Genomic DNA, 24,826 nt, shown 5'->3' on the forward strand with positions numbered 1-24,826 from the left:
TCCTTAAGGATGCGGCAGGGCGGCATGCCTCCCCTAAAATTTTGCCGCCCTAGGTCCGGGCCTCACCACAAATCAGGGCCTGTATGCCACTGTATATGATATAAACTATCTGTTGCTTAAGTATTCATTTTGGGGGTATAGTTTTCCTTTAGGTTTCCTATTAGACCCTGTTTCAGAATCTCTCCCACTAACCTTGCCAAATCCCCATGAAGTGTGTTCTGCAGAAAGTAAGGGGGATGTTCCGTTTCTAAAGTAATTTTTTCAAAATGTTCTGCCCAGCTATAATATAAGGATGATATGTTACCATATTAAGACTGGAAAAGAAATTGAGAGCAATCCATCCTCTCAGGAGAAATATGCACAAATTGTTTTTGTTGCACTCCAAAATTAATACATTTGCCCTAAAGTGTTGTTTTCCCGTTGTCGTAAAACTTAAATGCGTTGTTTGATGTTGTAAACGTTTATTCAGTTTAACATATTGCGCTAATGAAAAAAAAATCAACCATACAGCATGACTTATTTGGAGACTGTCCTTTTTATCGCTGCCACAGTGCACAAAACATGAAGCTTTTTTTTCCCTTCCCTTCCACTACCCTACCATGTCTATTCCATTTTCCTCTCCCAATTCCAACTCTGACTAACTTTCAAATGAACAAATACCACCATAACAAAAAATATTTCATAAACATACTTAAAGGAGCTTGGCTGCATTTAATACAAGGCACATTAGAGTGTGGCATAGTTGGTTGTTATGTGATCTGCCCCATTTTCTAAACAGGGAGTTGGTTTGGATGGTTTAAGTATGACCTGGGCCATTGACTGCTAAATCATCACAGCATACTGCAATGCATTGCTTGTATCACAGATATTTCAGGGATCAACCACCAATGTGTTTACAATATGTTATGATACAGAGGCCAGTGGAACTTTTCACATTTCAGTTTTCATACACCAACAGGCTGCAGGTTCTTTGGATGTATGAGTTTAGAGTTCTTCTGTTTCTCCATCCACAGGCACAGCAATATCAATGATGTAGTTTGTGTTATCACCAGATCCTAGCCATCCAATCGGGGTCTTGTTGAAAGAAGGTCTGTTGGTGACATCTTGATTGATGACAACTACAGGCTCAGGTTCTGCAGGTGAGGCATCAAATTCTGGCATCTGGAAAGTCATAAGCTTGGTTGCTTTCTCATACCCACCGTAAGGCATAGCACTCCTAAAATAATAAAAAGTTGTTAAGCTATTTTCAGCTTTCTCACACGCAACCTAGATATCTAGAGGTCATGTATAGGTTGTTTGGTAAGAACTTCCTAGGCAACTAGGCAAGCCCACCATACTTCAACCAAGAATAGGTTACAGCTGTGGGCTTGCTTTGGCAATAGCCTAGCTGTCTATAGACTATCTGCATTCTCCTTTTATAGACGCTTTCATGTCATACTGCGACCTTCAGGCTTATGTCACAACTGCTCACTGCCTCCTCGAATTGACTCTTAAGAAACACAGCTTGTAACGGCTAGTGTAGGTGGTTTCCAGCCTGAAAAGTCCCATGTGTGCATTTTAGGAACAAAACCACCATTACCTATTGTGACATGGTTTCCATAAATGTTATAGGAGGCAGCATTGGTGTAACTGCCCAATGCTGGGCCACCCGCAAAAAACTGTGGGATCCGCCAGAAACAATCTACCTGAGGCTAGTGTGATATAAGTCTGCCCAATTCCATTGATGATTCAAGCCTTTGTGGCACTGTCATGTTCAAATATTTTATTAACAAATATTTATATGGCTTTGATTAAAAATATATAAATTCACTTTGACTTCCCAACAATAGTCTCTCCTCTTATATCCCTCCTGGGAGTCCTAGATGATATTGTAATGTCCAAATATGTTAGAAATAGATACCGTTCACTACTATTCTATGCAAGGAAAAACATAGCCATGCACTGGATGGGCCCCGACCTCTAATGGTCAAAACATGGAAACAATTGGTTCATAATGCTATCCCCCTAAATAAACTGACCTATGAAGCCAGAGGGACGCAGTCCAAATATGAAAAAATCTGGACTCCATGGTTTGAGGCGGATCTAAACAAAAAATTCACTCCAATTTTGTTGGAGCTCCTTACTGTATTGGAATATTGTTTATATGCTATTGATGTATTATTCGCTGTTGTTTCCACCTATTATATACCCTGAATTGTAATGGTCTTGGCTGTATGTTTGTTATAAAAAATCAATAAAAATGTTACCTTTAAAATATATATATATATATATATATATATATATATATATATATATATATATATATACATAAATTTATAAAATTAACTGTACGTGGCATAAAGACAAATAATCAGTAAAAATAAAAGTAGCCTTTAAATAGCATGGCATTGTATAACTTGTATTCCAGGTCCCACAAGTAAATGGTTCTTAAAGAATCACCTTAAACTTTAAAAAAGCCTGTTTAAAGTTTCAGTATACATTATTTCTGAAGGTTGAGCTTCAATAAAACTCCTTTACCCCATCATGCTCCTAGGGTTGTCACCTGTCTGGTTTTTCTTGGGGGTGTTTAGTTCGCAACTGTCTGTCTGAGTTGATGACACAGCACCAACACACTACCCACCCCACAAGTCTTGCAATACTGTATTATTTTCCTTACCTGTTAAATGACTTATATTTGCAAAGTTCTGCCTTTATGTCATACTCTAGTAAATTGACGTTAATATTTGTTGGTTGCTTAGGGTCAACACCCATAGCCTTGTCCCAGGGTGAGAGGTATGTCTTAAAGACAGTGACCTGCTTTGTGCTTCCTCCATCCTGCTGACCTGACTGGCCTTCTGAAATGATATCGAAAAGGCACTGATAAAATGATAAGCATGATTGTCGCAAATGGTCTGCTCAATTTCTTTTAGGACCATAGATCTGGCTTTACAAAGTACATAATGGGATGCTTCATCTCTCAAAACATCTTTTAAGAATCAAACAAGTACAAGGATGCTTTGGCAATATTCAAAAGATTTGCAGAAAAAATGGGGATAAACAAAAACAGTGGTATTTAGAACAATCTAATACTAGCTTTTTAGGCACTAAAGGGAACTAAATTTGAATTAGTGTACACAATAGCAACCACTATTTTGCTGTTGTGTTTCCAGGTAATGCTCTTGTCTTCTCCAGATATAATTTAAGAGACAAGTAAAAATTCTAATCACTGCTCACTTATTGTTCCTTTTTGGTGTATTATCAATTTTTGGATTAACACTGCTTCATAAAAAAAGCAGAAAGTCTGCGTTGTTCCTGGTTGACATTCACTCTTTTTGCTAAAGGCCTAGGGCTTTATTATACCCAGCACCAATGGTTTAAAATGTAATGGAGAGCACAACTTTCCCTTTTTTGTTGTAGTTTAAATTGGAACAATGGCCAGCACCATGTTTTAGCTCCAATTATTCCCAGTCAGGTGATTCCAGTAGTGGCCAATAAAAAGGTCAACCATTTGGGATTGTTCACTTTGACAGTAAACAAGTTGCAAGTAAAACTTAGTCCCTCTGTAAATTGTAAAATGTAACAGCAGAATTATTAATGAATCACATGAAGGTGAGTGTAGGACTGGCAAGACCAGGGATGACTTTGACATAATTGTCCAGTTAAATATATTGCAATATATGTACAAACAATGCCTAATTTGTTTAAAGGGAAGCTTAATGCACAAAATATCTTAAAGGGGAAATATCACGAAAATTAAAATGGTATATTAGCTTAATCATACTGAAATAAGAAACTTTCTAAATACAATCAATTAAATATTCTGTACCGTTTCTGAAATAATCAAGTTTATCTACTCCTCTCTCAGCATCTGTTTCTCTTCATTCTCTCTCCATGCAGGAGTTGGGTGTCAGATTGACAGTTAGATCTAATATATCTTATAGGGGGGCTCCTTTTGCCTAGAAGATGTATTAGACCTCACTCTATTAAAATCACCAGACATCTTGACTCTCTATATGCAAGATTTGTGCAAAAAGCAGTTATTTTGTTTGATTTTGTTTGATTTTGTTTGTACTGGAATCAGTTATTTGAGTAAGCTTTAATACTTCTGCTAGGAAAGGAAGCCCCCCTTTAAGATATATTGGATCTAACTGTCAATGATAATCTGACACTCAACTCCTGTATGAAGAGAGAATGAAGAGAAACAGATGCTGAGAGAGGGATAGTGAAGATAAACTTGATTATTTCAGAAACTGAACAGAATACTTAATTGATTGTATTTAGAAAGTTTATTTTTCAGTATGATGAAGCTTATATTAAATTTTCATTTTTGCAATAGTTCCCCTTTAATATCCTTAGCATATTGATTATGGTGAGCGCAGGGGACCTCTTGCCTCTATGTTTGTATGAATGTTGTGGTCACATCCTTATTGCATCCATGCCTAATGATTTAAAATGTTTGGTAAACACAACTTTCCCCATTTTTTATAGAAATACTATTAAATCAGTATATGTATAATGCTGATTACCTTTTCCTTCAGTACCATCAACGACCCCTGAATCTTGTCCACCACTTCCACCAGTTCCAGACTGGCCTCCAGGAGCACTCTTACTTCCAGGCTTTGGTGGGGGTACAGGAGGTTGCTGACCCCCAGATCCATGTTGTCCCCCTGAAATACTGGACAACATCTGACCACTGCCATGTGATAAACCATAGCCACCTCCTCCAACACCTGTCTGTCCTCCAACCCCTAAATGCCCACCGACAGTTGGTATAAATTTCTGGAAGTGATCCTATGGAAGAAACAGTGTAGCTTAATATATTATTTTTATTGCTACAATTATCACGTAACAAGCACAGAATTTAATGTGCAGTTAAGTGAAGTTTTGTCCCTTTTCCCTAGGGTAAGAGGTTAATTGACATCTTGGGTTACCTGATCTTTAGTAATTGGCCCATTGTATGAAAACATTTTGATAGCATTGTGCTAAGGGAATCACATTGCACTAAAATATTGCAAGGGAATGTGGGTGCCCACATTCACTCACACCACAGTGTTGCTATAGCTAATTAAACCTATGAGATGGAATCCAAAAATGTATCCCCATGCTGTTTTTCTGTTGGAAGATGAAGAAATTGAATGTTGGGTACAGCCGTATTGTTATGGGGTTCTGGTGTCACGCAAATCACCAATAGTTGCTGAGTAATCTTCTTATTCTGCATTCTATTTGTTATCACATTGATTTTTATGGTTTATTGTGAAAACCAAATAAAATATTTCAAACCAGTATAGTTGCTGAGCACCCAGCAAATTTTAACCAAATTGGAATTATTGCCAATGTTGCTGAAGGGGTTTTTAAACTCTCACCCACTAACAACTCACATTTTGCCTTTGACAATTTAAGGGGATTATCATCATTATCATTATTTATCAAAGGTCGAATTTCAAAGTTACGTGAATTTTTAAACTCCAACGTCTAACATCCGATCGAATAGGAATGACCCAAAAATCTGAATCAAATTCAATTAGAGTTTTCCTGAATGTCAGGAAGGCTATTAACATCTTCAGATGGTTCAACAGAACTCTGCCATTGACTTCTACATGAATTTGGCAGGCTTTAGGTGGCTAAGTATCAAATTAGAACTGTTTCCAGGGTCAAAGTGTGATAAGTATCACATTCAAATTCGAGCTGGTGGGTTTTAAATTCGAAATTGTGAGTTTTGACCAAAGAAAAAATTAGAAAATTCGAATTTACCATTAGAGCCTTAGTAATGCTGCCCTGAAATGTAGACTTTGCAAGCACAGAAAAACTGTATACTGTCTCCTAGACCATCTGTTCCAACAGCTAAATATAGACAGAAATACAAGAAGTAAAAGCCATCAGACTCACTGGGATTATATAACACTGACTGCTGGATGGCAGGAACAGCACAGCAGAACATGTTCATAGGAGGGGAGTGAAAGGTGCAAAGAAAAAAATGTGTATAGTTCAGCAAATTTAAACTGTTTTATATTATTTACAGCGCAAAATTAAACAAAAAAAATATTTCACTCCCTGTATTCCTGCATGTAGTTGTCTGCCTTGGTCAAAAGTTGGCTGCTTGGTTGTTATCATTGTGCTGTAACACTAAAGGGGGAATGGAATTATGTTTTATTAGTGCAAAAACGTTTTGTGAACATTAGCGACCATGTTTGTGTTCTTTTTGACCGATTACAGACCTCAACTACTTCTTCGCAATGTTTGTGAACAAATAGCTTTTTTGCTAAATATGTGTATGTATGTGAGTATGAGTATGTAATAAAATTATCAAAATCGCAAAATATTTAACGAAACTCCAGAGCAGGTATTAATGCTTACCTTTGCTCATCAATACTGAGCAATGTTATATTCACCAGAGAGTGATTTTACACTGCGAGCAGTGCTAAACATTTTAAACAGCATTTTAAATAACACTTTTTAATTACATTACCACTTTAAGGTGCAACTTAATCAGCACAACATTATTAGCACTAGGGATAGGGTTACTGAATAAACTCCTAGAGACATGGAGATCAACATTAACCTCTTTTTGCCAGACAAATTGTTGCTCCACAGTATCTTGGTTCATACAATTAGGGCACTTGATTTTAGACTTTTTGGGTTCAAAGTCCCCAATATTTTGTCAGTACAAAGCATTATTTAACTAGGAAACTATGGTTAATTTTACAGATAAGAAAAACCTAGCCCTTATAACAGGGGTCATGGGACCCCATGGTTAGAAGGACTCTCATCTCAAGGTTCTCAGTTAGTCTACTATCCACCTGCCCCCCCCCAGAGCAGTGGGTCCTACTAACTAAAATGGGGCTCCAATAAAAAATGGATATCTGACTTGCATTTGGGAGATGTCCCTAATCTGCCCAACCACACCCTATTATGCTGATGATATCATGCCCACTATTCACCCAAACCCAAAGTCCAGAGCCTACCGGAGCTGCTGCCTCAGGGCCCCCCACCCGAGTCACGAATTACAGCTCCAGCTCCACCCCCCCCACACACACACAAACCAAACTGAGTAGCTCACTTCCCCCTTGCAGACACGATTGTGATGGGGGGAATGCTGGTGTACTCATTTACCAGCTGGGGGAGTGGTTCTGGGTTTTCTTGGGTTTTTCCCCCAGTGTCTGGCCGGCCCTGTCTGACCTTGTATCCACTCCCCTGCAAGTTCTGTCCCTTCTCAATTGGCGACTTAGAACTATGCATCTTTCTGGGTCCCCATCTGTCATGGAGCCCCTGACTGGGACCCACTTTTTTGCCATGAGCTATCTCCCTTATATGAAATTATATATATATATATATACTGTATATCAATAGCAGAACTACCGGCGGCAGATCGCGCACCGAAGTAGCCGGCTGCAGACCCTAAAAAAAATCAATATAGAGGGGGGTGTTGGCCCGAGCTGCACGGCCGCCCCCACCTAGTTACATTACTGCTATATATATATATATATATATATATATATATATATATATATATATATATATGTATATATATATATATATATATATATATAGATTAATCACCTTTAAACTATAAGTGATAATGTATATGAATTTTATAACAAATAATGTACTAGTTACTTTATTGAGGAGATGTTGCTTCCTTAATTAATTTGGTATCATTGGCTATTTAAACTTGATGAAGTGTAGGGTGTGGTTGCCTTGAGAAAGGTCCCAGAGGGAACTGAAGCGTCACGTTGGCTGTATATGCACTCATTAATATAACCTTTTTACTTGTTTCACTAAAATCCCAGTGTTGCTGATTTTTTTGAATGCTACATGTTTTTTTTACCGTGCACCTGGGTAACAAACAGATAAGCAGTGTGCCACCATATGGACTATATATATATATATATATATATATATATATATATATATATATATATATATATACATATACATATATATATAAACACACCCATGCCATGTGTGTACAAAAGATACGCATCTACTGAAAGGCAAACCAACTTCCAATTTCTCAAATTGTTTCTTTTTTGGGGAGGAAGGGTGTTCAGCTTTAAAATTATTTTTCTTGCATAGGGAACAGTTTACAGTTTATACAGTAGCATGTGCATTCAGTGTTGTAAGGGACTCCTATTTACCCCTGAAAAATCACATAAACATTTTTATCTTTTTTTTTCAAGACACTTTATACCAACCAATGATATATTTTGGAAATATTTAATGTTTTCCTGTTGAGTTAAATTAAGATTGTACCCATATATGATATACGCCAAATGTACAAGTTTTGTAAAGACAAGAGTCCTGCTATTTTATTTTATCACAAAGAGAAAATGGAACTTTTTATCCTTAGTTGCTAGCACTGGAGGAGATCTAGCTTGCGAAGTCAATATAAACTGGTATAGTTACCCTTATCTTGTTATATTCTGGTATCAAGAGCCCGTTGCTTCCATCCAGAGCAACAGTAATCAATAAATATTTGGTATCATTTCCCACTTACTGGATTTATGGAGATCTAGCTTGGTTCAGGGTCCAAACAAATATCTGTATTCAGGGATAATGTCTATTGGCACTAGGCGTTTGCTCCCATGTAAAGCCGTTATATTCAGTAATCATGTAGTCTTCCTAACAAGAATCACTCGCTAAGGATAACTCCTGCATGACTCCTCAGTCCCCTGTGCTCTTGCAAGCTGGGATCTGCTTCTTGTATCAATTTTTAATCAAGTGCAAGGTGCTGAGTGAAACGGAGTGTGAAAAGAACAGGGGTGTCTCCAGGAGATGCTACACAGATATCTAGGATGCAGTCTGGTACAAAAAGAGTAACCCCACAACAATGAATTCAAGACTGGGCATATGTCAGTGTAGTCTCCGGAGTCCACACTGAGAAATTATTTCATTCTATTGATGTTACAAGCTGGAACATAACAAAGTCGTTCCTTGGCCATTTTTGAGATATTGTTTTGGGTCTAAACAGAGATCTGGTTGCTTTGCCCCAGAGAGGCAATATGTAATGTTCTAGTATGTAATACATAGCAATCAATCAGCTGGTAGCATTTACTGGTCAGTAGCTTGAAAACAAGCATCTGATTGGCTGCTATGGACTTTTTATTACATTAGCCTATACCTATGAAATAACAAGACAGAACATAACTGCTTAGTTAAGTAAATATTTCTCTCTGGCTGGTCCTGAGACATTTTGCCATGTTGTGAGTTAAAGAAAAATGAACCTGCACAGCTATATGACTTTAAAGCTACAGCCCCCCCCACACAGACACACACATATATACGTTACCGCCTGGAAATCTTGTCATGAAGATGATATGGATAGTTATATTGATACTGACACTTTAATTTTCATGCTAAAAGTGAAAATACACCCTAGTATAGCAGTGAAGTAGGTTTGAAATTCTGTTTTTGTGGGAGATTAAAGCTGTACTGTAAACATTACTTAACTGACCAGGTAAAACTATTAAATATATTATGTTACATACAGTGACCTTTCTTGATCAGCTATTCATGGTTAAGAATGGAATTCTTCCTGAACATCTAATTTATCACAAGGCAAGTTGTAGAGTGAAAAAAATGCAGAATTCGAAGAATAGTAGTAAAATAGAATTTGGTAAATTAGCCTTTAGCCCCTATAAGACACATATTTGTGTGCCTGCATGCTCCCCCTCTGTTTTCTGCACCTTAAATATGTTGACATGTATTTTGCTATTTTATTATATTTTCACAAGTAAATTGCAGGAAGCATTTCTTTTCCCAGCAGATTAATTTGGTATTATTATTAATCTCACTAAAGTAAATATGTTAGAAATAGGATGGCACTGAAAGTAAAGGCTGAATATCTTCTGGCCCCCAGGTTGTCTAAAGCAAATGATTGAGGCCAACACATGTGTTTCTATTTCCAAAATCCTGAAAGGGAGCTCCCTGAACCACTGCAGGATTTCTTCTTTAGTGTCACTGACTCTCAGCCTCTAGTTATGTTGCTTTATTCTTAGACAACTTCCAAACTCAGCTTTCTGTTCATGTCCATGCCCCTGCCTCCTGGGAATATAGTTGGTGCAATTTGTCAACTTAAAGGGGCAGTATAACAGCCCTCCCTTGTTCAGCATGAGTTCTGAAAGTAGGGCTTGTGCTGAACATACCAAAACAAGTTTTATTTGTTGAGCTACACAGGGCAACTGGGAAACAGGGAAATTGGTCCTTGGTAGATATTTTTTGAGCTACACAGGACAACTGGGAAACAGGGAAATTGGTCCTTGGTAGATAACATTATCAGTATACAATACAACCCTCTCCTTTCACCCACTGTCATCAGGGCAAGATTTCAAAAGTATGCACCCCTATGCCAGCTGCCTGATCAGAAAACTATCACTTCCCACAGCCCTACCTTCCCTCCACCCACACCCACTCCTTAGTTTGTTATTCCTGCCAAAACTATGGGGACTGGCCCAAGGAAGATTTAAACAACAGTAAAAACCTCCTGTGCGCCCCACTTTCCAGTGCTCCAGGTGCATATGCGGCTGGGCAGCATGCAGGCTCTAAATTTGTTTTGTCCTAGGTCCGGAACCTTGTGCCTTTCCGACAGATCTGTGTCTATGTTGTGACAAGAGTCTATTATTTGTGCACTGGTAATCTAATTAACTACTTCTCAAGGACCAAACATGGAGCAACTTTCCCGGTTTGCCCTATTTGGCTCAAATAACATACAATTCTTTTAATAAAAATATTTGGAGGAAAGTATGTTCAGCACAAGCTGTATGTATTAAACTCATGTTCAACAAAGAGGTATACTTCCCCTTTAACACTTCATGTTTAAAGGAGAAGGAATGGTAGAATTAATAGGGGGTGCCAATGATTCTAGATGCTTCCTTGTCCCAGGCATCCCATGTGCCCTGTTGATGCTGTGTACATGGGTAGTACAGATATGTTGAAAAGGTTCTGTAATGTGCTCACTCAGGGTGGCACAGGGGATTCCTGGACATAGAAGAAAGGTACTGCCTAGGGTGCAATGATAGTGGGCGCTGGGCACCTACCTCTAAAATTGTCTTCTGCCTACCCCTAGTCCACACCCCTCTGTCTTACTCCCCTTTCTTCCCTTTGTCACCCACCCCTCCATCGCCCCCCCTCCCTCCTGTCACCATCCCTCGCTGTCCCCTCCTCTCCCCTCTGTCGCTCTCCCCTCTATCGCTGTCCCCTCCTCTCCGTCACTCTCCCCTTGGTCTCCTCTCACTCCTTCGCACCCGGTCGGTGCCTGGGGGGTGGCTGGCCGGCTTTGCCTGACCTGGCCCTGTGTCTAACGATTTCATAACCCCAGTGATTCTATCTTTCTCCTTTCAGAATTAGTTTTATTATATTGCACAAATAGGTGAACAAATTTGGTTACAATGTGGGTCTATAACACATTTAATGCTGTGGCATGGTATTCTCGGTATCTCTGATTTCTAAGATATCGGAGATACACCCGAGAGATTCAGAGAAAACTAAAATGTTAAAAATTAGCTTCTAAAAGTTGGCGAGGTCATGTAGAAGTCAGGGTGGGAATCAGTGGCAAATTTCAAGCCATTTTTTTATTTTGAGATTTTTGAGTTTGTAAACAAACAAGTTCGAGTTTTAAAAGCCTATAAACTGGAAAATTTGAAATTGTAAACTTGAAGAATTCAAGGCTTTTTTCACAATTGTATTCAGTTGACTTTTTTACATTCAGATTTTTCTATAAATAAGCAAACATTTTTTAAATTGTGGAATTACTCAAAGTATAAAAAAGTATAAAACCTCACAAACCTCACAAATTCAATTTAGGTTCCCTTTTTAAAACCTCTTAAAACATTGCTTGTTTGAATGAATAAAGCAATGAATAAACCAATTCTGATTTACATTTCCTATAAACTATCTAGTCGTCTTACCACGGAATTGTCGGAAAATACATCAGGATTGTTTTCATAGATAAATTTTTCCACCCTCTTTTGACGAAGCTTAAACATCTTCGATCCTTTGTTACTGAGCAAGGATAGTTCCTCCAGCATGGTATCTCTGGGAACACTGATCTTTTTCCCTAAATTGAGTTTGGAGGTTTCTACCTCTCCTTCTCTTGATGCTGCAATATAGAACAAGATGAACATTTTGATGGTTTAACATGGAACATGAACATGGAATATGAAGTTATACAAGCAAGTCCATCAGCATATAACACAGATTTCCGTGTTTAAGGGGTTTATTTAAAATCCCCAAATTTCTCATTATTTTCTTAAAACCACTTCGACCAAACTCCCATCCACATTTTTACCCTATTTATAAATAAATGAACTCGAAAATATCTGATGCAGAAAGAAAGACGATAAAATTTTGAAAAACTCCAAATTATATGATTTTTTTTCGGATTTGAAATCTGAAAACTCTGACCTTTTTTGGATTATTGCCATGAATTATTTAGATTATTGTACTAAACCCAATGCAAATCATCTTCCAGTTGTGAACAGGACAGCTGCCATTGACTTCTACATGGTCTATGCAGGTTTCAGATGGAGTACTTTTTTATGCGGACTTTAAGCAGCCTCTGAGTTTAATATATCACAAAAAAAAATTTTTTTTTTATACAAAAAAATTGGGTTTTCCCCTTTAAAACTCAGACCACTTTACTTTAGTAAAAAAAAACCTTCAAAAGTCCACTATGCAGAATTACATAGGATTATATAGTATAGAGGAGTACAATAGCTATGCTGTACAGGCATGGGGTCTATTATTCATAAACCCATTATACAGAATGATTGAAAAAATTTTCTTTGTATTTTCTCAGAAATGTCTTTTCTCTGTAATAATTAATCAGTACAGGTATAGGATTCCTTATCCAGAAATATATTATCTAGAAAGCCCTCTCTTGGCCAATGCCAATAAAGTAAAAAACGATTTACTATGTCTCTGTCATAATAAAACAGTACCTAGCTGGTAACTAAGCTGCATGAATTCACATTGGTTGCAAAACAATCCTATTGGGTTTATTTAAAATGCAAATGATTTATACCATAGTTATAATATGGAGATCCAAATCACAGAAAGATCCCTTATCCAGAATATCCCAACTCCCAAGCATTGCAACTGATAGATTCTATACTTGTACTTAATGATAACTGAGCAGAAAAAGAATGTAAACTGGAGCAGACATGGTCAGCAATGCCCAGATTCTCTGGAAATCAGAAGGCTTCAAGTCCTAGAACTGTAAGTTATGTTGACCTAAATTACAGAAAAACCCATATTCCATACAAGTACATTTTATTAAAGGTTACTATGAGTAAACCTAAGAGGTTTCATTTCCTTCCATTTACTGCTATATTCAGCTGGCCTCACCCCGAGTGATCTTGCACTGGCCCATATGCTAAGCCATGCACCCTTTTGGCATCTTTTTGTTTATTATAATACAATAGGAGGACTGTGGGTGGTGATAATGAAACTTGCAGATAGACAGCCAAAAAGACAGAAATACTAGTTGGAAAGCAAGAGGGAAATTATATATATTTTCACCTGCAGAGATGCATGTGATCCATTAACACACAGATGTATGGTAAAATGCAATGCATGCCATGGGATTTTGGTTCACGCTCATATGAAAAAGAGTCAGTGGTCTAAAACCCTTTATTGTATTATATCACAGCCCTGAAGCCTGATGATTTAGAAAAGTGGCAGGGCAGGGAAAAATTAAACAACAAAAACAATGTTACTGCACAAAAGCAACCATACTTAAGTTTCTTTGAGTGAAAGCAAGCCCACACACAGGCAGTGAGTTTGGTTTTATAATGCTTCAGGCAGACAGGTGATTTCCAAATTGACACCCTTGCCCAAATCCAAGAACAGTCAGTGAAGCAACATGGATCTGGGCTCATTCTCTAACAAACACACAAGCAGATAAGCTGTATTGACCCTGACCCACATGCAAGTTATTTGTACCAGCTGCTTCCATTAATGGGAATATATACAGTATTTATAATATACATTTATTTTCCTCATATTTGCTGTACTGTAAAGGTGTGGTATATTGTTTTCTAACAGGGCTCTGTCAATTACAGTTTTTATTTGGTCACATTCTGTGAGTATCCTGGCCGACACATTGATAATGCACAACACAGATTGGAAACAATGACTAAACATAGGCACAAACAAGAATAGTAATTGATAGACCTGGGCTTGTGTATTGGGCTGGAACTAGGGGTAGGCAGAAGAGGCACACGCCCAGGGAGCAACAGTAGAGGGGCAAAAAGCACATATGTCTTCTACCTGCCTACCCCTTGTTCTAGCTTACCTGTATCTGTGGATAAGGATGGTGGCAGTTATTCCTTGTGTGCACTGTGAGTGTAGTGGTGATCCAGGATGGAGGACCCCAGGTGGCTTGCCTAGGGTGCCCTTCCCTGTTGGCCCAGCATTACTTGTGTATGAGCAGAGACAAAGACTGTATGCTGGGGCATTAGAGAAGTAGGGCAGCTTCTGCTCTTACATATGTGTGCAAATATGTATTAAAGGAGAAGGAAAGGTTAAAACTAAGTAAGCCTTATCAGAAAGGTCCACCTAAATATACCAGTAAACCCTCAAAGTAGTGCTGCTCTGAGTCCTCTGTCAAAAGAAACACAGCATTTATTTCCTTCTATTGTGTACACTTGGGCTTCTGTATCAGACTTCCTGCCTTCGGCTTAAACCTCCTTGCCCTGGGTGTGAACATGCTCCATTTGCTACTCTTCCCCTCCCCCTTCTCTGCTGTAATCTGAGCCTAGAGCTATAAGTGAGCAGGGAGAGACTCAGGCAGGAAGTGATGTCACGGTAAGCTGATATGGCTGCTGCTATCCTAAACAAACAGAGAGCTTCTAGAGCTTTTTACTCAGGTATGGTGAAACATTCTACAGAATAAATATAGCATTCTAGCTTGCACTTGTAGCTTTCCTTCTCCTTTAAGCACATCAGCTAGTTGAAGGAAACTGGAAGGAAAATAAAAGTACTTATAAATAAGGATATACTCCCTTTACTATAATTCCCTAGATTCCACTTTTTTAAAAAAAAGTGCTTGTAGAATACTGTACAAGAATATAACAATCAGACCAATAAGTATGACGCATGCTTTTCCACTTATTAGGTATCCCAATCTGTGATGAAAAAACTCACGATTTATCTCCATGATGACTTTAGTTGACTTTTTCCTCTTGTTTGGAGCTGGGGTTCCTGCCAGTGGCATTACAACAAATTCTTAATTCCTTAAATCAAAGAAGTCGTGAATAACAATCTAATAATTACTGTCATAAGCATATATGCTAGTAACAGAATAATGTTAATATTCACTATATGTGTTTTCAGTATACAACAGTAACAATGAGAATTATTGATGGATTTTACATTTATTATTAACAATGCACATCATTTATAACAAAAGCATAATCTAATTTGCATACTCAGATTTTACCAAATTCCCAAGTATTGCATCAGCTAAAACAAAATTGCATATAATGAGGCAATCCATACAATATGAAGACTTCTTATTGTGGGTATTAATGTAAATATGCAAAGGTGCAATGTTTTTGCACACAATTAGTTTAAAGGAACAGTTCAGCGTAAAAATAAAAACTGGTTAAATAGATAGGCTGTGCAAAATAAAAACATTTTCTGATATAGTTAGTTAGCCAAAAATGTAATATATAAAGGCTGGAATGAGGGAATGTCTAATATAACAGAACAGAAAACTACTTTCTCCGAGTTAGTCAGCGACTTGAAGGGGGGCCACCCGGGACAAAACTGTTCACTGAGTTTGCAACTATATTAGAAACATTTTTACATCTATTTACCCAGTTTTTATTTTTACACTGAACAATTCCTTTAAGCCTTTTACCTGCTGTTTAAAAAACAGACAATGACCAATTTATACTAACAATATATTCTCCCTTTCAGTTACTGTATACTGTGAGGGTTAAGGAAGATTTATACAAACAGATTTCCTGAGGAATTGCCAGCAGTGGAATTTCATCAAAGTTAAAATTTTTATATGAAGGCACCTGCTGAGCAAAAATGTTATCCCCAACCAAAGATGCATGCTAATAGAGCCCACACTTCGGTTGGGGGTAACAGTAGCTTTTTTTTAAAAATTGCCCCTGCCAGTGCTCAGTTCCCGGTACAAGCATCCATGTTGGGACACGCGCATCCACCTAATGAGCGAGTGGCGTGATCTGCTCATTAAACACATGCGCATGATGTAAGAAGCACATTTGCGCATGTGATTTTACTGACATGGCCATTCGCACCGGGAGCTCCCTCCCTATTGACCTTTTTTTTAAAAAAAAAAAAAAGCTACTGTTACCCCCAACCGGAGTGTGGGCTCTATTAGACGGCACCTTTGGTTGGGGATAATATTTTAGCCCAACAGGTGCCCTTTGAGAAGCTGTTGAATAACCCGCAAAATGCTGATAAGTATATACAGTATATACAGTGCATTTTTTAAGAAAAGACAGCAAATAGCTACCCACTCCTTAATGATTTTTAATTTTTTGTCTTTTAGGTCAAAAGTTATATTGGCTTGGATTCAGTTTAGGTGAAAAACCTGGAATTCAGATTCATTTAGATCCTGCAAAAAGTACTGGGATTTGGCTGAATTCCATAATAAATCCTGGGTTCGGTGCAATTGCAATTTTCTTGACAGTTTGAAAAGTGTTTCAATGTATTGGCATTCTCAATCAGAACAAATGTATTTGTTCATTAGAACTGATTTGACCATTCAAAGGGGTAGCTCACCTTTTTATTAATGTTCAGTTTAATGCAGACAGTTACATAGTTACATAGTTAAATTGGGTTGAAAAAAGACAAAGTCCATCAAGTTCAACCCCTCCAAATGAAAACCCAGCATCCATACACACACCCCTCTCTACTTTAATTAAATTCTATATACCCATACCTATACTAACTATAGAGCTTAGTATCACAATAGCCTTTGATATTATGTCTGTCCAAAAAATCATCCAAGCCATTCTTAAAGGCATTAACTCAATCAGCATCACAACATCACCCGGCAGTGCATTCCACAACCTCACTGTCCTGACTGTGAAGAACCCCCTACGTTGCTTCAAATGAAAGTTCTTTTCTTCTGGTCTAAAGGGGTGGCCTCTGGTACGGTGATCCACTTTATGGGTAAAAAGGTCCCCTGCCATTTGTCTATAATGTCCTCTAATGTACTTGTAAAGTGTAATCATGTCCCCACGCAAGCGCCTTTTTTCCAGAGAAAACAACCCCAACCTTGACAGTCTACCCTCATAATTTAAGTCTTCCGTCCCTCTAACCAATTTAGTTGCACGTCTCTGCACTCTCTCCAGCTCATTTATATCCCTCTTAAGGACTGGAGTCCAAAACTGCACTGCATACTCCAGATGAGGCCTTACCAGGGACCTATAAAGAGGCATAATTATGTTTTCATCCTTTGAGTTAATGCCCTTTTTTATGCAAGACAGAACTTTATTTGCTTTAGTAGCCACAGAATGACACTGCCCAGAATTAGACAACGTGTTATCTACAAAGACCCCTAGATCCTTCTCATTTAAGGAAACTCCCAACACACTGCCATTTAGTGTGTAACTTGCATTTATATTATTTTTGCCAAAGTGCATAACCTTGCATTTATCAACATTGAACCTCATTTTCCAGTTTTCTGCCCAGTTTTCCAGTTTAGACAAATCACTCTGCAAAGTGGCAGCATCCTGCATGGAACCTATAGTTCTGCACAATTTAGTATCATCTGCAAAAATAGAAACAGTACTTTCAATGCCCACCTCCAGGTCATTAATAAACAAGTTGAAAAGCAAGGGACCTAGTACAGAGCCCTGCGGTACTCCACTAACAACACTGGTCCAATTAGAAAATGTTCCATTTACCACCACTCTTTGTAGTCTATCTTTTAGCCAGTTCTCTATCCAGGCCAACATTCCTTAATTTAACCAGTAACCTTTTGTGTGGCACTGTATCAAATGCTTTAGCAAAATCTAAGTAAATCACATCCACTGCCATCCCAGAATCGAGGTCTCTACTTACATTCTCATAAAAAGAAATTAAGTTAGTCTGGCAAGATCTATTACGCATAACACCATGCTGGCACAAACTCATAGTATTATGATTTGCTATGAAGTCCAGTATCTTATCCTTTATTAACCCTTCGAAAAGCTTTCCTACCACTGACGTCAGACTAACTGGCCTATAGTTTTGAGGCTGAGAACGGGATCCTTATTTGAATAGAGGCACCACTTTAGCAATTCGCCAGTCTCTCGGCACTATGCCAGATCTCAATGAATCCTGAAAAATTAAGTAAAGAGGTTTGGCAATCACAGAGCTAAGCTCGCTAATTACCCTGGGATGAATACCATCTGGCCCTGGACCTTTGTTAATCTTAACATGTTCTAATCTCTTTTGAATTTCTTCATGTGTGAACCATGCATCATTAGTTGTATTACTAGAATTGGGACTGTTAAGAAGGAAACCTTCACTTACTGATTCCTCATTTGTGTAGACAGATGAAAAATATGAGTTCAGAATCTGCGCTTTTATTTTGTTTTCATCAACCAGCTGACCCCCCTCTGATAGTAAGGGTCCCACCCCTTCCTGCTTAATTTTTTTACTATTAACATATTTAAAAAATAATTTTGGATTTTTTTTACTGCTTGCTGCAATATCCTTTTCTATAGCAATTTTAGCTTGCCTTATAGCTTCTTTGCATGATTTATTGGCCTCCTCGTTCCTTATAAATGATTTGGCTGTCCCAGCTAACTTGAAAGCCTTAAAAGCACGTCTTTTCTTACCCACCTCAACACCAACGCTTCTATTGAACCAAAAAGGTTTTGCTTTGCAACGACATTCCTTGCTTACAAGTGGAATATACTGACAAGTATATTTATTAAGCAGCATTTTAAAGACTTCCCATTTTTGTTCTGTGTTTAACCCTGAGAAAAGCATTTCCCACTTAATATGTTGCAGAGATGCCCTTATACTGTCAAAGTTTGCACGTCTGAAATTTAGTGTTTTAGTTACTCCCTTATAGAATTGCTTCTGCAACAGAATCTCAAAGGAGACCATGTTATGATCACTATTCCCTAAATGCTCCCTCACACAAATGTTAGAGATGAGTTCAGTATTGTTAGTTATTACAAGGTCCAAAAGAGAGTTATTCCTAGTAGGTTCTTGAACGAGCTGGAATAAAAAGTTGTCATTCAGCATATTTACAAACCTACTAGCTTTTTCTGTCTTAGCAACCCCATTACCCCAGTCAATGTCTGGATAATTGAAGTCACCCATAGCAACAACTTGACCCAGCTGTGAAGCCGCTTGTATCTGCAAGAGTAGCTGGGCTTCATACTCGACACTTATACGAGGTGGTTTATAGCATACACCAATGATAATTCTTTTTGTTACCTTTTGCCCAGTCAAAATCTCTACCCAGAGTGATTCTACACCCTCACCAGTGCTAGCTATTGTTATTTCTTTAGCGCATGGCTTTAATTCAGGCTTTACAAACAAACACACTCCTCCACCCTTTTTAAACCCTCTGTCCCTCCTAAAAAGGGTGTAACCATTTAAATTCACAATCCAGTCACATGTTTCATCCCACCAGGTCTCAGTGATACCAATTATATCATAATTTTTAGAGCATGCAATTAATTCCAGGTCTCCCATTTTACCTGACAAACTCCGTGCATTTGCCAGCATACAGCGGAGGTTACTACTTTTACTTTTGAAATTTGCATTACGGTACTTAGTGAAGAATTATACGTTAAGTTAGTATTATTCTGTTTTCCTTGTAACAGAGGGACCTCCTTAGCTGGTAAACTGTATGCCCCCCTTACTCCTCCCCCATGACCCCTTACTAACCCCACTGCCCCGTCTACCCTAGCTTCCCCATAATTCTTTATCTCACCCACCCCCCACTTGCCTAGTTTAAACACTCCTCCAACCTCTTAGCCATTCTCAGTGATTTTCTAAAAAAAAATTTCCAATTTACCCTAATAACAGGTAGTAGTTTGATAACAGATTGAAACATGAATAGGAGAGGGACTGAATAGGAAGATAAGCAATGAAGAGTAATAATAACAATAAAAATGTAGCCTGGCAGATCAATAGATTTTTAGCCCCCTGGGTCAGTGACCCCCATTTAAAAGCTGAAAAGAGGCAGAAGAAGATAACTGTAAAAAGAAATAAAACATGCTAATTAATACCATTTCCTTCAGCTTCTGTCATTATTAAGGATATGATTGGACCTGAGGCCCTCCAGTTTTCCCCAATCCACAAGATCTTTGTGAAGCTAGTATGTATGTCTGTCCATTGGGTATTTGAGAGTTACTAGCAGTATTTCTACCCTTTCACACTTTTGTTTAGTCATTTCTTGCTTTGTACAGTGTTCAGCACATTGATGAAATGTATTACAGGGAATGAAATGAAGTTGTTAGCTGGGTATATGTTCAAGACATGTTTGTATCTGGGCAGTTATAGCGATGAAAGATAATGATAGCTGGCCAACAGGCAGACCACTTGGGGACTTAAGGTTTGTAAATTTAACAGTTTCAATATTTTCATTTATACGTTTTTCTGTTGAATATTTTCAAAAGTGAATATGTACACAATTGTTTATTTAATTTGCTTTCATTCAAAGAAGACACCTGTGGAATCCCATTCTCTTATTCTGATGATCCCGGTCTGTGTTTGACATATTATTGGCAAATAGGAAATGATAGGGGTGCACCTCCCTTTAGGTTCCTTTTGGCTTAACAATCAGTTTAGCTCACAGGCCACCCAATTGTATTAATGCAATCATCTCACTGAATTGCCATTATTTTCAGATTTGCAGCCATTAATATGCGTCGTATGGCAGTGTACAACATGGTGGTAGATGGCTGCTTGTCTGCAGTTCAAGCCCAGAACAGTTACTTACCATTCATTGGTATATACTGTATATAGTCACTAATAAGGGGAGCACATCACTTGGCATGCATTGCCAACTTGCAGAGCAAATATATTGTTCACAGAGCACACAAGTGAATGCTTTGTAAAATCAGTCATAAAACAAAGAGAACACACGCTTAAAGCGTTTCATGGCTTCTCAAACTTCTTCATCCATATACTGGAATGGCTAGATTGCAAAATATAGCCTAGGCCTTTTTATTATTCCAGCCCCCTAAATCTATCCATGCTAACCCCTGAACATGGTTCAACTGTATCCTTTTGTGGAACAATTTTTTGTTCCCAAGGGACTCCGGGCGACAATCTCCCGAAAATGGCTCTTCATTGCAAGGAATAGCATCGTTGGCGGTATGTCCAACTGATCACTAAATCACCCAAATTTTCCTCTGTAAACATCTTCAGTTGGGTATACCACCTGCGATTTCAGTTACCTGCAACAGAGAGGCATTTTCAGGAGGTGTGACGCCTGAAGTCACGTCTAAAAATAGCGGGCGACAAATCTTCATGGGTGCCACTACACTACAAAGATCCCTTATCTGGAAACCCCAGGTTCTGATTATTCTGGATAACAGGTCCCATACCTATACTATATATGGGAGTTTCATATCAAGTTTTATTTTTTAATCTGTGCACTACAGAAAGTGCCAAATGGGTCTGCCCAATCATGTATACACAATGTATAGTAATAGCTCTGCCAAGTCCCCAGGGGAGCTAGAAATGTGACACTGGAAGTATTTGGCCAACACAACTACCTTAAAAACTGAGACTAGATTAGTTGTATTCAGGGCCGCCATCAGAAATCACGGGGCCCCACACAACAAAATTTTCTGGGCCCCCTTGCCACGCCTCCCTTAACCACGCCTCCCTTAACCACGCCCCCACCAGGTCATATGGACATTGATGGTTCAGGGGCCCTGCATTGATGATCAGGGACCCTACATTGATGGATCAGGGGCCCTTCCTTGGGAGGATCAGGGGCCCTGCATGGGGGGGATCATTGGCCCTGCATTGATGGTTCAGAGGCCCTGCATTTATGGATCAGGGGGCCTTCCTTGGGGGATTCAGGGGCCCGCATTGGGGCTTCAGGGGCCCGCATTGGGGCTTCAAGGACCCACATTAGGGCTTCAGGGGCCTGCACGGGGCTTCAGGGGTCCACATGGGGCTTCAAGGGCCCACATGGGTTTCAGGGGCCCACAGGGGGATTCAGGGGCCAGCATGGGTCAGTGGCTCATTGGTGGTCAGTGGCACTGCATGGTGGGATCAGGGGCTCACATTGGTGGTCAGTGGCACTTACCTGCAACTGGGGGTCTCCAGTGGTGACTTCTTCTCCTTCTCCTGTGCAGTCTTCTTCTTCCTCCAGCGGTGTCTTCCGCGTCTTCGCCGTTTCCAGAAAGCAGTTCCATCTCCAGGAAGAAGCTCCTTCTCCAGACGCGTCTTCAATCTTCTGTGTGCAGGCGGCAGGCTGCCGGCAGTTTAAATAGAGTTGCGCCCGTGCGTACTGACGTCATGCGTACGCACGGGACACAACCAATGTAAATTTCGACTGCAAAATTTGTTAATTGCGGCACGGCCGGGCCCCCCGCAAAGCTGAAAATCCTCCGGGTCTGGGAGGACTGTCCCCCTGTGACCCCCTGATGGCAGCCCAGGTTGTATGAGTATTATTAACAGAGAACCAAATCACAGTTTTTCTCTTTATAAGTTTCTATTTATTAGAAATACAAGCACAAGCCTGAAGTGCTATCCAATTCCTGGAGCCTTTTTAAAATTACAGAAGAAAACAAGTTTGAAATAAACGGTTTCAGATCTTTACTTACTACATCTAAGTAATTAGCCTTTCAAAATGGAATCTGTTATACCAATATCTGATGCACAGTCAAATTAAATTTGATTTTGTTGCAAATGCAGGAATAATAATAGTGTTTGTGGTAACTGAACATTGCACATTTATATATGAAAAAAAATCTTCCTGTAATTTAAGCAGTTTATTAAAGTTAATAAGAGGTAAGAGGTATATATGGGGTTATTGAAATGTGATGACAGAATCTTACATTTTGACCAACAACCTTGTGCCTTCTTTATTTATCTGGGAATATGTTCCCTGCAAAAAGACTGCCAACAGTGTTAGGGTTAGAATTACAGCAAGGTTACCAGTTTTGCCAGAAATAGTTACACTCCTTCTGCTCTTTTTGCCCATGGAGGAATGTAGTCCTTAGTGTAACTGCCTGATATTTTTGCACCAGCTTACTTACAGGAAAATAAACTCTCCACAAACCCCTTGTTTCAATAAATAGATATAGTACTTAATTTAATCACTTGGGAAAGCTCAAAAAGCAATAACATGGAGGAAGGAGGGAAAAAGGTAGGTCCAATCAGTCTTGATCACCCTACAAACTGAAAATGTTGCACAAATATATATTTTGCTATTTCCGGATAAAAAAATAAAAAGAACTTTAGAAGGTTATTAAAAGTTCTAGGTAGTCAACAGATAGAAAGCCTAGTAAAACAGTTTAAGAAGATCTCACATTACCCGGAAAGCATTTGGCTGCAATCTACACACATCTCATACCCAAGAATATGACTTTGCAGCGTCAGCAGTATTCACTGGCTGGATCTTCAGTTTCAGCTGGTAAACTACAGTGCCCAAAAGGATTTTACTTATTATTTGTTTTATTTTTTCTTAAAAATGTACAATTTCCTTGAAAGATAATTGGCTATTTTCTAGTTACTTATAGAAATAAAATTGATTATTGATGCGCTTACTTTTTCTGATGGAACTGGAGATCAGCTATGAGAGATGAGAGCTTCTTTGATGTTATTAATTGTAAACGTCCTCTTGTGGATTCTTTCCTTTTAATTAATGTGGCTCCGTTGTGTCTTGTCTCTCAGAGGGCAGCAACAAGAAGGACGTGTATCCGGGGTATCTGCACAGCTCAAAGTGCTGATGCAAAGTGCAGTACATTTGACTCTTGGATGTTGCTGTGGCATCCTGAAGTTTATTAATAGTAAAAGGAGTGAGGAGGATCTCATATAGCAGTAGCACGGAGGCAAGAGAAAAAAGGTGGGTCTCAGCATTCCTGGTGTCTATCTCAGCACACAGAGTAAAAAAGAAATAAAACCAGCGTGGAAGACTTCATTATTTAGATGTAATTAAACAAATGTCTGGGTAATTATTGAATAATTATATACACATTAGATTTAGTTTCTACAGACAAGAGCAACAAGTTCCTGTGACAAAAGAGTTACATTTACAGTCGCTAGGTACAGTATTAAATAATCTTAGACATGTGCTTATAAAATTGCCATAATGTCATTTTATTCTAGAGCCATGCACCCCTTAGCCAGTTTTTCCACTTGTAGGGGATACATAACTCCCAACTGTCCCGTTTTCTGTAAAGATTTTGACAGCTCAGCCTGCAGTCCCCAGTTTCTTACTGAAATGTCCAGAGTTTCTCTTTGATCTGCACTGATGCCAGAAAAAGTTTCTGTAACTTAAAGTGATACCGTCACGTTCCTATAAAAATCATAGGAACATGACAGTATCAAGTAGTTGCTGCATCCGAAATAGTTCCCCTCAAAGCCACCCCCAGCCCAACGAACCTGCGTTAACCTATGATCCTTCCATAGACTTATTACGAATGAAGACAGGGCTTCAGCCTATGGGAGGATCACTACTCCCCCAGCCCAGCATCAATCAAGCAAGGCAGAAGATCCGTTAGTAGTATCAGCAGGACGGCTGCACAAAGGATTGTGGGGCTGGGGGGTGGATTTGAGCGGAACTATTCCGGGTGCAGCAACTACTCGATACTGACACGTTCTTATGATTTTTATAGGAATGTGTCGAAATTGATTTCATTAAAATAAGAGACTTTTTGGCAGAGAGCCAAGAACACTG

At 38.8% G+C, this 24,826-nt stretch overlaps 1 protein-coding gene across 2 annotated transcripts; it reads right to left on the reverse strand.

Moving 5' to 3' along the window:
- Nucleotides 1–444: 444 nt before the first annotated feature.
- On the reverse strand, nucleotides 445–23,916 carry myoz1.S (myozenin 1 S homeolog). 2 transcript variants are annotated; one of them, XM_018226785.2, is made up of 6 exons: nucleotides 23,695–23,916; nucleotides 15,121–15,177; nucleotides 11,883–12,073; nucleotides 4,506–4,770; nucleotides 2,657–2,834; nucleotides 445–1,216 (listed from the first exon to the last, which is right to left on the reverse strand). In XM_018226785.2, the coding sequence occupies exons 2-6, from the start codon at nucleotides 15,131–15,133 to the stop codon at nucleotides 985–987; spliced, it is 879 nt and encodes a 292-aa protein (XP_018082274.1). In that variant the 5' UTR covers nucleotides 15,134–15,177; nucleotides 23,695–23,916; the 3' UTR covers nucleotides 445–984.
- Between the last annotated feature and the right edge of the window lie 910 nt (nucleotides 23,917–24,826).

The sequence above is a fragment of the Xenopus laevis genome, chromosome 7S (assembly GCF_017654675.1).
Source record: "Xenopus laevis strain J_2021 chromosome 7S, Xenopus_laevis_v10.1, whole genome shotgun sequence".
Classification (NCBI taxonomy): domain Eukaryota; kingdom Metazoa; phylum Chordata; class Amphibia; order Anura; family Pipidae; genus Xenopus; species Xenopus laevis.

Bases quoted from the DNA above. Each gene is read 5' to 3' on its own strand.
- myoz1.S (XM_018226785.2), bottom strand. The intron at 4,771-11,882 runs GTAAGACGACTA...TTTCTTCCATAG, and splicing joins TATTTTCCGACAATTCCGTG to GATCACTTCCAGAAATTTAT. The intron at 2,835-4,505 runs GTAATCAGCATT...ATATCATTTCAG, and splicing joins TGATGGTACTGAAGGAAAAG to AAGGCCAGTCAGGTCAGCAG.